The sequence below is a fragment of the Microtus oregoni genome, unplaced genomic scaffold, assembly GCF_018167655.1.
Source record: "Microtus oregoni isolate MIOR12 unplaced genomic scaffold, Mior012 000007F_ref0000211, whole genome shotgun sequence".
NCBI lineage: Eukaryota > Metazoa > Chordata > Mammalia > Rodentia > Cricetidae > Microtus > Microtus oregoni.
The window spans coordinates 68,298-85,163 of record NW_024543066.1 but is presented as its reverse complement, the minus strand read 5'-3'; the positions used below and the strand labels follow the sequence as shown (position 1 = coordinate 85,163).

General features: G+C 47.7%; 1 protein-coding gene across 2 annotated transcripts in view; it reads right to left on the bottom strand.

Annotated features, from left to right (window-relative positions):
- Positions 1-13,784, bottom strand: part of Rsph14 (radial spoke head 14 homolog) — a 75,331-nt gene extending 61,547 nt beyond the window's left edge. Inside the window, exons 1-4 of one of the 2 annotated variants that reach the window (XM_041656322.1) lie at positions 13,673-13,784; positions 12,338-12,573; positions 11,377-11,479; positions 5,923-6,041 (exon numbers count right to left, since the gene is read on the bottom strand). In XM_041656322.1, the coding sequence (XP_041512256.1) occupies positions 5,923-6,041; positions 11,377-11,479; positions 12,338-12,536 (421 nt within the window). In that variant the 5' untranslated portion in view covers positions 12,537-12,573; positions 13,673-13,784. Of the gene's footprint in view, positions 1-5,922; positions 6,042-11,376; positions 11,480-12,337; positions 12,587-13,672 lie in introns of those variants that run through there. The other variant, XM_041656323.1, reaches the window with a different exon arrangement.
- Positions 13,785-16,866: the final 3,082 nt, after the last annotated feature.

Sequence of the window (16,866 nt, the reverse complement as noted above, 5' to 3'; positions counted from 1 at the left end):
TTATAGGCAAATTCCACCCATTCAGGTCGGTATAATATAGCAAGTTCCACTGATTCCACCACAAGGTGCTGCCTGACCCATTTCCTTCCCCTGGAGGCACAGGCTGACCCTAAGGGTCAGGAGAGGCCTACCAGGTAAATACCAATAGCCAGCCTTAGTAGGGAGATTGGCAACAGTTTTACACGAAAATTAGTGAGAAACTGATGGCAAGAATAACTGAAGGAAGTGGCCCACCTCTGCAGGTACTGTCCAGCCTTTTCCCCAAGACAGCACCGTCCGGGACTATGACCTTCCTTGGTGTCTTGCATGGTCGCTGACGCAGGGCATCCTTGATGGTTGCAGTGATGCTGGCTGCCCTTGACAGCTGTGCTCTGCATCCCATTCCTAAGAGGCTAAGATTGTTGATTCTGATTGGCCAACAAGGAAACAGCAAGGGAAGATGCTCACTTGGTCAGGTGCTTGCTGCCCAGGCATGAGAATCAGAGTTCAACTCCCAGCATTGCCGTGAAAAGCTGGGCATCATGGTGTGGGTTTGTAACCCCAGTACTGGGGAGGTCAACAGCCTAGCATACCTCCCAGTAAAATAACCTGTCTCAACATAGTAAGATGGACAGTTCCCAAGGACTAAAACCCAAGGTTATCTATGGCTACACACACACACACATAGGCCTATATGCGCACACACATATGCCTATATGCACACACACACACACACACACACAAGGTAGGGACCCTAACGGGACAAATTACCACCACGAAACAGCATAGCAAATGACTTGGCCAATCTATACCCCCAAAGGCTTGTAGGTGGTCTATCTAGGCCCTAGATAAAAGCAGACATCTGAGACAAATGGGCAGAGAGTGGGCCCAGCTGGCACAGGGGCAGACGTCATGGAGGGCAGCACTGCACCATGAGGGTGAGCAGCCACCAGAGGCTGGATGGCACTCTGGGGGACTCATCTCACTCACAGAAGCCTAACAGGAAGCGTCAGGACCGGGGTAGTTCCCGCACCAGGTGCCAGCCAACACAGCCTAGAGTGTGGTCCCAGGGGACCTAGTCCCTTCGGTAATTGCATTGTTAATAGGCTGTTTTGAACCCGGAGGGATAGTATGAGAACCTAATGGAAGTAGCTGTGAAAGGCTGCTTGGCCCAAGAGAGCTGTTGAGGGTGAGTTCCGGGACCCTAGTCAGTCTTGACAGGGAAAAGACGGATAAAGGATCTATCCTGCTGGAGGTTTCGGGGTTGAAAGGAAAGGAGGGCACACCCAGAAACTACTGACAGCAGCCCAGAAACCAAATAGATCCTTGTAGCCAGGCATTATCCTAGCTAAGGCCAGGGACAGGACAGCTTGCACTGTCAGGCTAAGGACATGGGTGTGGTGTCAGCTGCAAGGGGAGTTAGGGCTTCCTGGAGTACTTCATAGGCCCCCAGGAAACGGGCAGATGTTGCAGAAGAACAGGGTCGCCTGCCCGGGGCTGAGGTATCCCAGTGAAGGGACCATTTCTCCAGCAGCCCTTCACTTTGGGGAATAGTCAGTCCATGCAGGTTCAGCTCCCGGTGGAAATAGCTTCCCAGATCTCACTCAAACCCAGACAGTATGGCTCCAGGGGAGCTCCCTGTGGCATTTTAGCCTTGCCAGATTCAAAACCGCACGCAGACATCTTCCTGTGGCACCCACTGCCCCCACTGAGATCGAGACATGGCCCAAAGCCAGGGAATGGTTTCCACACATGGAGGTTGCACCCCATCACTCCATCCATCACTGACTGCAGGTACCTCTGTTTAGAAGGGGTACCTGGGGGATGGAGAGATGGCTCAGAGGTTAAGAGTACTGGCTGCTCTTCCAGAGGTCCTGAGTTCAATTCCCAGCAACCACATGGTGGCTCACAACCATCTGTACTGAGATCTGGCGCCCTGCTCTGGCGTGCGGGCATACATCAAGGCAGAATGTTGTATACATAATAAATAAATAAATAAATAAATAAATATTTTTTTTAAAAAAAAAAAGAAGGAGTGCCTGCATCCATCACCAGGCCCTGACCCAAAGCCAGAGACAGCAAATTATACCTAACACCAGCATCTGTGAGCCAGGCTCAACAGGAGGAGTAGCATGAGAAAGGACCAGGCCAAACTCACCCAGATACCCAGTCAGTGCCTGAAACAAAAGAGGATCCTGGGTGGGCACTCGAGGCCACCAGTTTCTGGGGATCCTGGCCTAGCAGCCCCTTTTGTGGCATTTATCTCTTCTGTTTTGGTTTCTCTTCTCATAACAGGATAATCCCTTAGGACCTGAGAAGCCAGTCACTGGGACAGGCCCTAGTCCTGGAGCACCCCCTGCTGGTTATTCTGGGAACAAGGCAGACCTCGGTAGTGCCAAGGATTAAGAAGGAGAAAACATACTTCTAAACAATATTAGCTATACACAAGATGCTCTAGAGGCCAGGCACTGGTGGTGCCATGGGAGCAACAGGTGGCAAGGGTGCCATGGTTAAAAAAAAAAAAACCTTTTCCAATGTGGCCATGGACAGGAAGCCCCATAACATACGCTGCAAGCTAGCTGAGCACCCAGACAAACTACACAGGCTCCCCCCAACAGCTACTGCCCTGTGTCACATACTGATGAGAGAGATGCCGAAGTAGAAGTCCATGCCCCACCAGAAGCCCAGCTAGGACACCATGTGACATACAGCCTAGCATACCAGTGTACCCAAAAGCCACAACACCCGAGTGACCCCAAGATTCATCTCCCCAGGCATCTACCACACTGCCTCCCTCCCTCTGCCCATTGTCCCAGTCACCACCCCAGCCCCTGCTCCCAACCCTTCCACCAGGCTGCCCTGACCTCCATTCTGGAGGCCTCATCCACAGTGATCAGCAGCCATCAAGGCCTGTGACTAAGAGCTGGTTCCAGGCTCTCCAGAGAGACTTGTGTTCACTGGGCTTGTCAACACAGCAGACCCGCTACTCCTCGTGTTATTTGGGTATATACTCCCTGCTCTTTGTGTTGCTTGGGTTCTACAGGGAGATGGGCGGGGGCATCTGAGAGAACCCAGGACACCACTTCAGAGTCCTGGCAGTATTGATTGGTAAGGTCTAGAAAGAAGACCTTCTTTCTAGAAGCTCCATTCAGGGTACAACCTTCATAATCTAAAAGTGAAAAACAAAGGCGCCTGCTTCCTAGAAAACATGCTAGAGTGTCTTCAAGAGCTCGGGTTCAGTGCCCCGCCCCTCAGGGGAAAGCACCAAGGAAAGACTGGTGAGACTGTCTTCCACATGGAGAACCTTCAGGGGCAACAAATGAACAAATGACGCGAAGCCACCTGTTGCGGCTGCTTTTCCTATGGCTGTGATAAAATGCTCTGGACAGACACAGTTTAAGGAAGGAGCGGTTTATCTGGCTCACAGATCCAGGAAGAGTCCATCACAATGAAGTCACAGCGGCAGGAGCTTGGGGCAGTTGCCAGTGTCACTTTCCCAGTCAGAAAGCAGAGAGTGACCAGTACATGTGTTCAGTTCACTTTCTCCTTTAATTTAGGCTCCCAGCCCAGGGCATGATGCCACGCACAGTGGATGGGTCTTCCCACCCCCAAATAACATGCCCGAGATAGTCCCTCACACTCATGCCCAGGGCCCATCTTCTAGGTGATTCTGGATGTCATTGAGTCTGAAATGGAGATTAACCATCATGCTACCCAACCAGTCCAGGAAAAGTGATATTGTCAGTGCAGGTAGTCAACAAACGCTTGGGATCTAGGACAACTCCTTCAGGTTAGCAAGAAGTAGAAGAACTAATTGGCAGGATGGATCCCAGCTGCCTAGAAGCACTGAGCAGAGAGGAGCCTGAGGTCATGCCAAGCAGAGAGATGTTCATTCTCACTGGTCACAGCCATTACACCATACAGGGTGATCTACCACGGCACACCATTGGGCTAACTGACAAGGATGCCACTGGCTGGGGGAGGGGAGGCTGAGGAGCAGTTTGGTATTCTGCTAAGGTGAAGGCAGGCGTGCTTCGGAGGCCAGCATCACCTTCCCTAGCAGACTCCGTAGAGCATCCTTCTTGTGAACCAGGAAGATCTGTGAGAGATGCAGGTCTGTGTGGAGACACCCATTACTCATTCCTTCGGTGGCCCAGAAGCAGAAACAGTCAACATGGGAACATGTCACAATACATTCAAGAGCTGGGTATGGTGGCACACACCTTTAATACCAGCACTTGAGAGACAGAGGCAGGAAAATCTCTGTGAGTTCAAGGCCAGTCTGGTCTACAAAGTGATCTACAGCAGTCAGGGCTGTTATGTAAAGACACCCTGTCTCAAAAAACAAACCAAAACAAACAAACAAAAATATATTCAAATGGCAAAAGAGTACAGTGAGAGTCCAAGACCCTTCGGTACAACATGGGTCCATTTCAAAATTATAATATTAGGGCCAGTGAGGTGACTCCACAGGTAAAGGGACTTGCCACACAATCCTGGTGACCTGAATTCTATCCCTGGAATCCATGTTTTTTAAAAAATGGATGCAGAAGCAAGCTTGTGCAATCCTAGCATTTCTAAGGCAGAAACAGAAGGCAGAACCCGACATGCCCAGAAGTCCATGGGCCAGCTAGCCTGGAGTATGCAGGGCATGGGAACATGTCACAATACCTTCAAGAGCTGGGCTTAGTGGCTCTCACCTTTAATCCCACAGCAGGAGCCAACCAAACTTTACCTCTACAAGGTGGAAGGCAAGAATCAACTCCCAAAAGTTCAGAAGTCGCCCTCTGCCCTCCACACCCATCACACACATCACAAACACACACACACACACACACACACACACACACCATAATCATCATCAAACATCAACTGTGATGTGTGATACTGTGTGGAAAGAGATGTACATCATATACACAATGATTTCAAAATTATAATATTACTTCTTTGGGATGTTTTTAAGTTGCAAAGGGATACATACAGCAAGATCCACTAACTCAGACTTAAATATACAAAGTAACATTTTATACACACACACATTTTTATATACTCTACCTGTGGCAAAAATCTATGTGCATGCTGTAGGGTTATATTCACTAAATCGCTAGTGGTCAAGGGAAGCAAAAAGGAAGGGTACTGTATGGGAAGAGATACAGAGAGTACTTGGACTATGTCTGTGTGTTAAGTGGATACAATCAGATGTCCCTCAGTGGGAACAGAGAAACCCAGAGTATACTCACTTAATGCAAATCCTAACCTTCGAAAATCATTTATGATCCAGAAATAAAACACTAAACAAAAGCACCTAAAACCAAAACAGTATAGACTGAATAGCCTCATTTTCATAAAGCTTAGAGTCATACACTAAACTAGGAATGTAAACTCCATGATGGATTATTGGTCGGCACATGTGAAGCCTGGGTTCAATGCCAGTGTCCCCAAAATATAAAACACCAGACAACCCAGCGTGTGGCCTCACAAACTGCGGGAGTCACCCTAAGGAAGGGAAACCCAGAATGCGGTCCGTTGGAAAGGCTTGGAGCTGTGGAACAGGCTACCAGGCTTTTATTTGTGCTTGTTTGTTACAAGTTAACAGAGTATCCACTGGTTCTTGTGTTTAGAAATGGATGGGACCTCGGCTTTGTCCTGCTTCTGAGCTATACTCCCAACTTTGTAGAATACATTTGTCATATTTTAACAAAAAGGTAACTTTGTTGCTACTGCTATGGTTATAAGACAAAGTCTTCCTCTGCAGTTCAGGCTGGTCCTCCTCAGCGCTGAGGAGTAGCTGGGGGAACAGGTTGCACACCACTATGCCCAGCCCCAAGGTCATTTTAATGGGGGGAGTACCAAGGACTGTGATCTGCGGCCCTGCACAAACTGACCTAGAGGGAAGGACCACCGACAGTCATCTACCAGATCCCATGCGTGATGCAACCCTACCTTCAGGCAGCTGCGCCAGATGCTTGTATGCCTGGTGTAGGTTTTCCCTGCAGACTGTCTGGAGATCATTCAGCAGGAACGACAGGGCTATGATGATGCCATGCCGTAAGAAGCCAGTTCTAAAGAAAGGAAGATGGATTTCGACGTCAGAAGACCATTTCAGGGTTTTTTTTAAAGTATGTATTTATGTGTTATGGTTGTTTTGTCTGCATGTATGTGTATATATCACATGTGGCCAAGAATGTCAGTAAAAAACCTGGAATTGGAGCCACCATATGGGTGCTGAGAATCAAAACCCAGGTTCTCTGCAAGAGCAACAAGTATTCTTGGGCTGGAGAGATGGCTCAGTGGTTAAGAGCACTGACTGCTCTTCCAGAGGTCCTGAGTTCAATTCCCGGCAACCACATGGTGGCTCACAGTCATCTATAATGAGACCTGGCACCCCCTTCTGGCTTGTGGGGCACACATGGAAGGAATGCTGTACACATAATAAATAAAAAAAATATTTAAAAAAAAAACAAGTATTCTTAAGCACTGGCCATCTCTCCAAACCCAATTTTATTTGTCTTAACAACCGAATGCTATTCTCTGTTGTGTAAATCGCTGCATCTTCATTATCCATTCGCCGGTTTATGGGCACCTGGGTTGTTTCTGTTCCCTGGATATTGTGAATAGAGCAGCACAGAACACCAGTGACCAGCTATCTCTATGGCAGGACTCAGGATCTAGCTGGATTGTGTGGTAGATCTATTTCTAGCTTTCTGGGGAGCCGCCACACTGATTTCCGTAGTGGCTGCATCCAGTTTGCACTCCCACTAGCTGTGAAGACGTCTTTTTTCCTTACATCCATGCTAACGTTTGTCATCATTTTTTTCCCCTTCTGACAGGAGTAAGTTGAACTCTCCAAGTAATTTTAATATGCTTCTCCATGATAGTTGAGGATGTTGAATATGTTTGAAAATGTTTCTGACCTATTCATATTTCATCTTTTGTTCGTTTGTTTGATTATTTGTTGGTTTTTTAAGACAGGGTTTCTCTTTGTAGCTTTGGAACCTGTCTTGGAACTCTGTCTGTAGACCAGACTGGCCTCGAACTCACAGAGATCCACCTGCCTCGGCCTCCCGAGTGCTGGGATTCCATGAGAATGAGAACCATGAGAACTCTTTGATTGACTGGTTTCATGCTTCATTTTTAACTGGGTTGTTTCCTTGGAGTTTAGTTTTTTTGGGGGGGAGGAGGGCTTCTTTGTATAGTCAGGCTATAACTGGCACAGCTGGTAAGTGGTTTTCCCATTCTGTAGACTGTTTTCTTCAGAATGGTTGCTTTCTTTGCCGTATAGAAGCTTTCTAGTTTCATGAGGTCCCATTTACTAATTATTGGTCCGAGTGTCCTGATCAGAAAGTCTTTTCCTGTGCCAACAAGTTCAGGTATATTCTCTACGTTTTCTTCTATCAGATTCAGGGTATCAAGACTTATATTGAAATCCTGATCCATTTGGAGTTTTGTGATAGGTGGCTAGGTATGAAATAATACTCTAGTTCCGTTCTTCTACACATGGCTATTTAGTTTGGCTAGCATCGTTTTGCTGAAGATGCTCTTTTCTCCCATGTGTATTTTGACTTGTTTTTCTCTTTTGTCAAAAGTAAGGTGGCCGTAGGAATATGTGCTTACACATGGGGCTTCCATTCTATCCCACTGACCAATATGTCTGTTCTTATGCCAGTGCAATGCTGTCTTTATTACTATAGCTCTATAGTATGATCTCTGAAGAGGCTCAGATTAAGATCAGGTCAGTGACCCTGCTGGACTCCAAGACCAGAGAGATCCGCTATATTCTAGAGACCTGGGAGGTCAGAAACGCAAAGCACTGTGGCTTGTGGGGTGGCAAAAATCGCGGCGCTGCCCTCCCGCTTTTGAGCAGCGTCTTGGGATCCCTCTAAGCCTGGATTTTTATCACCGCTTTGAGCATCAGCGCCACCACTGTGGAGTGACACAAGGCAACAGAACCCTGGAACCCACCTTGCCAGCACAGTGGAGCTGAGCTCACCACCGTTCTACAACTCCGGCTCCCAGGGAGAGATTTCACAGGCCTGGCACCCCCAGATGTCCCCAGCCCTTCCTGCCTCTCTTGTCTTCTCCCAGCTACTTACGAGTTTGCTGGCAGCCAGCTGCTTCCCTCCAGACCCAGGCTGCCCTCTGCACTTGTTACGACTACACGTAAGTTCATTAACTATTAGGTAAGCCAATTAGATAAAGAATTGCTTTTATTTCCTCTTGAAAGAAAACTTGAATACTACGTAAAAAGTCAAATGATTCTCTTAAAGAAAGTGAGATGACTGTAAGCCATTCCACGTTTTTTTTGTATGCAGATTATTTCAATAGTGCCTTTTTTGATCTTAGTGTGCTTTTGAGAAACATACTACAAATCAAACTGGTGCTTTAACCAGAAAAGTCCATAGGAAACACCACCTGATGGACCCATATCCTAGTAAAGCCCTGGGTCTCACACAGGTCTTGTCATTTGTGTTTTTAGTTAAATGGGCAATTTAAAGGTAATACAGTGTTTATTTCTTGATTATGACCTATTTCTTTGAAGTAGCCGACAGCATCTGCAAAGGACTCTTCTGAGGCCACATCTGTCAGGGTGGGTTCAGGAATAGATTAAAGTCATGTGTGAAGCTCTTCTAGAAACGACCAGCACAAAGGACATGCCCAGCCAGTTATGGTGCCCTGACACTGGTGAGCACTGTACCGATTTGCACTGTTCCAGAAAAAGAAAATGGCGCAGGACACACCCATTCCAGTGCTACTGGGTTTCCGCTGTTCCTCCCCGGTGATCCATCCACACCAGGTATGCTATGCAGACTGGGCTGCCATGCTTCTTGGTCCCAATTCTCAAAGGGCTATTGACAGGAGGATCACTTTTTACCCTGGAGTTTGGGGCTAGCCTGGAGGATACAGTGAGAAGGAGGGAAGGAAAAGAGAAGGGAAGGAGGAAGATGAGAGGGAGGGAAGCTGGGGATAGAGCTCACTGGAAAAGCAGGTGCTGAGTGTGAATCCCTGGGCTCAGTCCCCAGCACCAACAGATTAAAAGAAATTCATGGTTTTGTACAATGAATTGTTGGTAACAATAAAAAATGTAAAGGCAAAAACATCCAGGGGGGAAAAAATACTAAAGAAAGTCGTTGGACTATAAAGAATGTGGCTCCTCCTGGGAGTCTGACCATGCTCCAAATGAGTGTATGGGGAACACAAATTGTTCTTAGTGTTGGCTTGTTTGTTTGTTTTTGTTGTTTTATGGGGGTGGCACAAGGGTGGAATGGTGAGCCTGGGAAGAATGGGGAGTGAGTGTGATCGGGGTGCACTGCATGAAGTTCCCAAATAATTAATAAAAACATTACAGGGGGGAGGGGAGAGAATGTGGCTCCTTTGCCAGAGTGCCAGCAAAGAACAAGGACTGGAATTCTCAGGGAGCTTCCTGCATGCCAGGGTTTTGCATGAATTAACTACTCGAGGTGCCAAGATGCCATGCTTGGGAGGTCATCCTTGTTCCTCCTCCTGGTCACTGCTTGGGTGATGTGGGGGTGAAAGACTTTCAGCACAGGCAGTGTGGGACAGTCACTTAGGGCTTGGTGAGCCGAGCAGCTGGCCATCGTTATAACATCACTGCGGAGGGCTGGAGATGGAGCTGGGTTCTAGAGTACTCAGTTAGCATATGCAAAGCCATAAAGCTCAATGCCTACCATCACAAAAAGGAAGGGAGGGAGGGAAATGGTAGGGAGATAAAAATGTATCATGCGAGGGGGTGGGTAGTATCACCACTGAACTTGGGGGAGGAATTCAAAAACCAACAGCATTCGGTTGGCACGACCTTCCTTCCTTATCTACTGTGATGTGCAAGGAAGGGGCTAGGTGGAGAATCCTGCACTGAGCACATTTGGGAGGGGCAGCTTTAAGATGTGTTCTGGCCGAGTTTCAGGGCAGGGAAGGCATGTCAGCAGGACCATGTCTGTGGTAGCAGAAGCTTATAGCACACTTGCTTATATTCTACCAAACTGAGAGGGAGAGGAAGAGGCCGACTCCTGCCGGAACCCAGGCTTGGTTGTGGCCCATAGAATCCATGCAGCAGCTGTGACAGGACAGCTAGGCTCCATGTCCAGAAGGTTCCACAACCTCCCCCAAACAGAAAACAGATCGAACAGTATACGGAGCTTCCTAGTGTCCCATCAAAACCCAACCTCAGGAGCACAGGTGGATCAAGTGGCGTTCCAATCTGCCTCCAACTCCAGAGCACAGTGGCCATCCTCTCTCCTGAGGTTTTCTCAGACAGAGCAAGTGGGATCAAGAGATTTGGCTAGGTTGCAGAGCAGGAAAGGGTACCCCACCACTGGCAAGCCAGAGCCCGTGTCCCTACCTCACTGCTCTGACCACGGCATTGATGTGCCTTCTCAAATGAGGGCCCAGGCTGGTACTGTGTACCCCCTAGACATGCCCTGCCACTTCACTGATCAGCATCTGGCTGGAGCAAGTACAGGAAGGTCACTAAGGGCCTGAAAGCAGGGATAACATCAAAGCCGGTGTGAATTTTTCTAAAACAACCCGAGGCACTTTGGATGTGATACAAAGCCTTTCTGAATGTCGGTATTTACACTAAATAAGCCCAAGATGGTTGGCAGCTTGTTCTTGGATCTGCATTCTTTTTCTGTGGTCATCTATACAATGACAGTGGTCTGTACATAGGGGACTAGAGAGTATTGGAAGTGGGACAAGGGACTTTATACAAGGCAGGCATGTGCCCTGCCACTGATCTATAGCCCTACCTAGAATTCTGCTTTTGATACCAAGTACAACTAGTACTCCCTAGTCAAGGGGGTGAGCTCAGCTACTGTGAGAAGGCACCCTGCCCCAACCACCACCCCAGTCTCTAACAAAACTAGCAAGGAGAAATAGTAACTAATAAAACTTGACGTAGGAGGGACCCATTTGCAGGCATTATATACTTCGTCCTCAGCATCGCAGCAAGAGGTGAGACCCATTCAGACTGGGTGTCTGTTAATAACGGAAGGTGAAGCCACACTCCCTGTGAGGATCAAAGACAAAGAGAACTCAGGGATGGCAACGGTTTTGCAGATGTTGGGTCTGAACTTCCCACCTACAGCGTGGAAAGGCCAGAACCAGGAGCTAACATAAAAACTAGTCTAGAACAGAACTAGGGTACAGCTCCAGGGTCCGGCACCTGCATAGCATGCATGAGGTGCTGGGTTTGATCTCCAGTGCCAAGGAAAGGATTTGGGACACAATTCCATCAGGCTGTCACAAGACAAACTGCCCTGTCATCAGCAAATAAAAGAAATAGAGAAAAGTTAGAGCGCTCACAGTCGTGCAGGGATGTCTGCCCAGGGGTAATAGCACAGCTTCTAACTGGGACCTTGGTGGCCACTCGCAGCTGCCCACCTGCCTATGTTATGGGTGGCCATGATGTACAGCACCTCGGTGGTCTTTATCCGCACCAAGTTATCATCATCCATCAGCAGGGCCTTCAGGCTCCCCAGGCAGCCTGTGGACACAGGAAACCTTTTGAACATCTGCCAGTCCAACAGATTGGCTAGAAATCAACACGCGACCCAGTGTTTAGCAACAGAAAAGCACCACTTCTGCACTTTGGGTTTGGGGAAGCCAAGTCAGTGGCACAGCGTCTGTTAGCAGAAGGGGTTCATTCGGGACAGGGTCTTGCTATGTAGCCCTTGCTGTCCTAGAACTCATCATATAGACCAGGCTCCTGGCCTCAAACTCACAGAGATCCTCCTGCCTCTACCTCTCGAGTGCTGGAATTAAAGGTGTGTGCCAGTTACCTTGGGGGTTTTATTTTGTTTTTGTCCTCTTTGTTATTTTGCTCCCCCCCCCCGGAACTGAGAACTGAGTAAGCACTCTGCCACTGAACTAAATCCCCAAACCCTCATTTTTCTTATTAGTCCCTCATCTTTTTTTAAAGATTTATTTATTTATTATGTATACAACATTCTGCCTCGATGTATGCCCGCACGCAGAGCAGGGTGCCAGATCTCAGTACAGATGAGTTGCAGGCAGTTGTGGGCTCTCTGATGTGGGTGCTAGGATCTGAACTCAGGTCCTCCGGAAAACTGGCAAGTGCTCCCAATCTCTGAGCAATCTCTCCAGCCCCTCTTATTTAATTTATTGGTTAGGCAACCTTAGACTCACGCTGCTCTCCTGAACACTGATTTTCATATCTGCAGACTGAGAATGCTCTCTCTCTCTCTTGCAGGTAATATTGCACTTAAAGGTACTGCTGGCCTGAAATCAGGCTTAATAAGTAGCAACTCTTCCACTAATGCCATCCTATGTCTGAGCCCCACCAGGACCCCTGTCGTGACCGGCTGGGGTGTGACGCTCTCACCTATGTTGATGGCCTCATAGACATACTCAGGATCGTGCATGAGGTCACACAGAGCCACTAGGGCTTTCTGCCTTGTCAGGAGAGTCTCTGATCGCAGCTCTTCATTAAGCTTGGGCAAGGCCCGACAGCCATAAGCAATGGCAGCCTTCGTGGGGTCGATGTCGGGAGGCATGTACATGGAGATCCGGGCATGAGCCATCTTTCCACGCCTGCCAAAGGGCTTTGAAAGCGAAGCTCTGTAGAAACCACCAATAAGAGAAAAAATAAATAAAAACCTGTTGTTATTACTGTTATCGTGTAGAAGCCAGCCATCTCAGCCTCAAAACTGCCTGTGAAGACAAACATGGGTGGATCCTCTCACCTCAATTTACAGACAAGCAAACAGGCTGACGAGATATCTCAAGGTCACAGCTCAGGTAAGTAACCCAAACTGCAAATCTCCATCCTTAATGACAGAAGGAACTGCTTGAGATACTTAATAGATAGTACACTGGTCACAGGCCTAAGAAAAACAGAGGCCAACCAAGCAAAACCCAAGATGGTCTCTCCTTCGATGTCCCTGCTTAACTGGTACCTAACTGGCATCTAACTCAACCACTCAATAAAGAGTCGTTCACATTTAGAAGTAAGGAAACATATGTTGGCTAGGACTTGAGGAAAAAAAAGAAGTTTTTCAAACACTTCTTGCTCCTTCATGTAAAAGACATGTTTTCACATGCGTAGGACATATTCCCAAGAAGGGATGAAGGTTAAAGGATGATTTATTATAATCTCCCCACACCCAATACCCACACAGTCACTCTTTGAACAACTATAGGCAGCGTGGCTTCGGGGTTAGGAATGGGATACAGTCCTAGGCTACGGGTTCCCCTTCTGTGTGTTGTCTGTGCAGTTTGAGAAATTGGGTAATAAGAGTGCTTCCTTCTTGCCCTGCCAGCATTGTCGTTTAACTGAGACCCAGGAGCCTGGCTGACAAGAACTTGAAATATATTGTGTTTGTTGTCCTGATCATATTACATTTAGTGGCAGGAGCAGGACTCGGTTCTGAAGTTAATGACAAGCCAGACTCCACAAGGGGAGGAAAGGGGCCAGGCTGGGAAGGTGGCAGCCATCTCTGAAATGGGCTCCACTCCAGGAAATTATGGTCTCCAAGACAGGGGCTGCCCTCCTGTAAGGGGCACACAGACGCCACTACAAGAATCCGGCCGCCAATGAAAAGGCGAGACCCAGCGTGTGGGGGCGTGAGCCCCGTGTGAACGGAACTGGGTAGGTCAGGAAGCCCCCACCCCCACCCCGTGCCCTGTGCGGGGCACCTACCCGCTGCAGCTGCCTTACTTGCTTTAGTGCCTGTTGTCTCCTTGTGTCTGCCAGTCAGAATGCTCATTCTAGTCCCAGGCGACCTGGTTGCTAGGAGACTGCCAGCATCTGCAGCTTCCTGGTCATCCCCCTAGAGGGCCAAGGCGCAGGCGCAAAAAGCCTGAGGCTAAACCCAGCCGGGAATGGAAAGACAATATTTTACAATGTTACTATGTAAAACAAAGACAGCTCGCTTTTGTGGTACCGATGGGAATGGAAAGGATTTACACACACTTCTCTTCCCAGTGTTCTTTGCATGCTTTGGGTCATCAGAGTTCAGAAGGTGTAACTTCATGCATGATAAGGCTAAGACTCTCAAAGAAATTCAATTGCTTCCCCTACAATTACACAGACCTGTCCCCCGAACTGCCTAGTCAGGGCCCACATTTCTGCAAGCCGATCACTCTGTCATACTGTCTGGAGTGGTTGCCCCAACAGCACCAGCTTAACATCCCCCTTTGCCTCCCCAGTGGACTCTGTCCTGAGTCCAAACCCCTAACCTGAGATAGAAGGTGGTGGTGTATTTCTTTATTACCTTTGCATGGGAGGTAGACACGCAATATAGCCAGACCCCACCTGATCCCCTCCCACATACATACAACATGCTGAAATCCTGCCTAGCATGCTACACACAATATAGCAGGCCCAGCCTAACTTCCCTAACATACACACAACATATGGGGACTGCATAAACACACACATCCTAAAACCTTGCACAAACTCAAACACACACAATATATAACAAGACCCTGTCTTATCATCTATAGACATGACTCCATAAGACCCAAACCCCTAATATAGCAAGAACTTGCCTGTACCTGTTGTTTATTGTCTCTCTGTGCCAGACATACACCAAGAAGTGTAAATGCAGAGTGGCTGATGGTCTTGAATGAAGAGTTACAATTTAAAAGCCTCTTCTACAGTTCACAGATCACCGAATGCAGAAACAGCTTGAGCTGAGAACAGCTTTGGTTTGCTTTAGAATTTAAGGAGGTCCAGCCCGTGGACTCTTGGCAAACTATGACAGTGGGGACGCATGAAGCAGGAGACGGGGAAGGGCATACCACGGAGAACAGGTTTCTACGGGCTTGCCCCCAGTGACCTGGTTCCCCCCATAGTCTCAAGCTTCCACCAGGTGGGGACCAAGCGTTTCAAACACAAGCCTGGGAAAGACAGTTTATATCAGTGGTTCCCAACCTTCCTAACACTGCGACCCTTTAACACAGTTCCTCATGGTGTGGTGACACCCCCCCAGCCATAAAATCATTTCTGTTCCTACTTCATAACTAATTTTGCTGGTGTTATGAATCACAATGTAAAATATGTGTTTTCCAACAGACTTAGGTGACCCCTGTGAAAAGGTTGTCTGAGCCAGCCTAAGGGGATCGCTGATTTATAGTTGGGTCACAAACTCCAGGAAAACCCTCTAGTTTCCCTTGTTCTTCATTGACTAAAATGATGCATATTTGGACAAGTTGATAGTTTTCTCGTTGGTATGACCAATTAACCTGACCAAAAAAAAATTGAGGGATTTATTTATTTCATCTCATATATTGGAGTCCATCACGGTGAGAAAGATAAAATGGGTGTGGTAACTCCCAGCTGTGACTCCTCCCCCTCTCCTAACTTGATAGAACAGGAAGCAGGTAGGGGTGGTGAATGCTGGTGCCCAACTGGTACTCCAGTCCTATTCATGGTGGGTATTCTCTTTGCAGTCAAACCTCTCTGGAAACATCCTTCTAGACACACTCAGAGCTGTCTACCCTAGGGGTAAGTCTAAATCCTGTCAATGATGATGTTTAAATATCACATATTTAATATGGTCTTCCACTGTCTTGCTGCGGAGAACACCTCTGGATATGGGTTATAATAACAAGTGTCTAGATTACTTTTCAGGGATCTGAAGGCTCCTTTTGATGAAGACTGCTCACTGGGGTCTGTTGACATCTGATGGACAACTGGGAGGGGATGAGAAGATGGGGCAGCCTTATCCTTTTCGGTGACATTCTTTCTGTCCCTGCATGAAGGTTGATTTTTGGAGCTGGATTTCTGCCTTCCTGATCTTTAATTAGCTGCTATGACTTGAACGCCTAAGGTCCCATAGTTACCACCCCCACCCTCATGTTCTTAAGTACATAAAGACACTTGGCACATGGTGCATGCCTATTATCCTATCACATGGCTGAAGGGGGCAACGGGATCAGGAGTTCATGCCCATTATCATGGAAAATTTGAGGTCCACCTAGACTACATGAGGGCTTGCCACAAACAATTCTGAATGACACTGCACTGAGCTCTGCCGGCATGGCGACAACCACCTGCGTCTTACCCATCCTGGAAAACAGATACAGGCCGGTGTCTCGTCTTGTTGGGGGGCTGATCTGTCAGTCCCGTTCCACTTCCACTCCCTAGCCATAGACCCCTTAAAGTCTTGCCTGCCAAACCTGAACATACCCATGTCTGCTTTCTATTGCATCTATGCTAAAAAAAAAAAAAAAAAAAAAAAAAGCAGCACCCAAGTCTCCAGCAATGTCATCCTTACAAGAAAGCCTTAACAATGACCCCGGTGGGCCATTTAATAGCTGAGTATACTGAGGTTTGGAGGTGTAAAGACCCTTTGAGACTGAAGCCTTAGCCATGAAACTGCTTAACCAAGACATCAAGCAAAAGCATCAGTCTCCAGGGCATGTCCTGTTGCATTAAAGAGGACAGCAATAGATCTACTAAGGGTTCCATCCTACACTTAAAAGTCTACCTGCTGCTGTCCTTCAGAGGATCGAGTCCTAAAGGGTCTCTTGAACCAGACTGCCCTAGTTTTATTTCAGGAACGTGTGGTGAACACCCCTGGGCTGGGAGTCAGAAAATCTGGGTTCAAGTCGATTGATTTCTAACTCACTAGGCAAATCTTTTGGAATGAGACTTGGAGGGGGTAGGGGGTGTCTGGAAAGAGTTCTGATGCCTCTGGAATACATCCTGTACCCCACACCTTGCTTCTCAACAGAAACTAGCTTGAAGGAGCCCAGTAACTTGAGTCAGCTTTTTAAACATCCATTAATGGAGGAAATTAATTTTTCAGCGTGAGTGCCAGAAGCCAGGCACATGGTTTCCAAATCGTATTAAATTCAAACTGATGCAGTAAGGCAGATGGTAGGCATGAGGTGGACCCTTCCCTT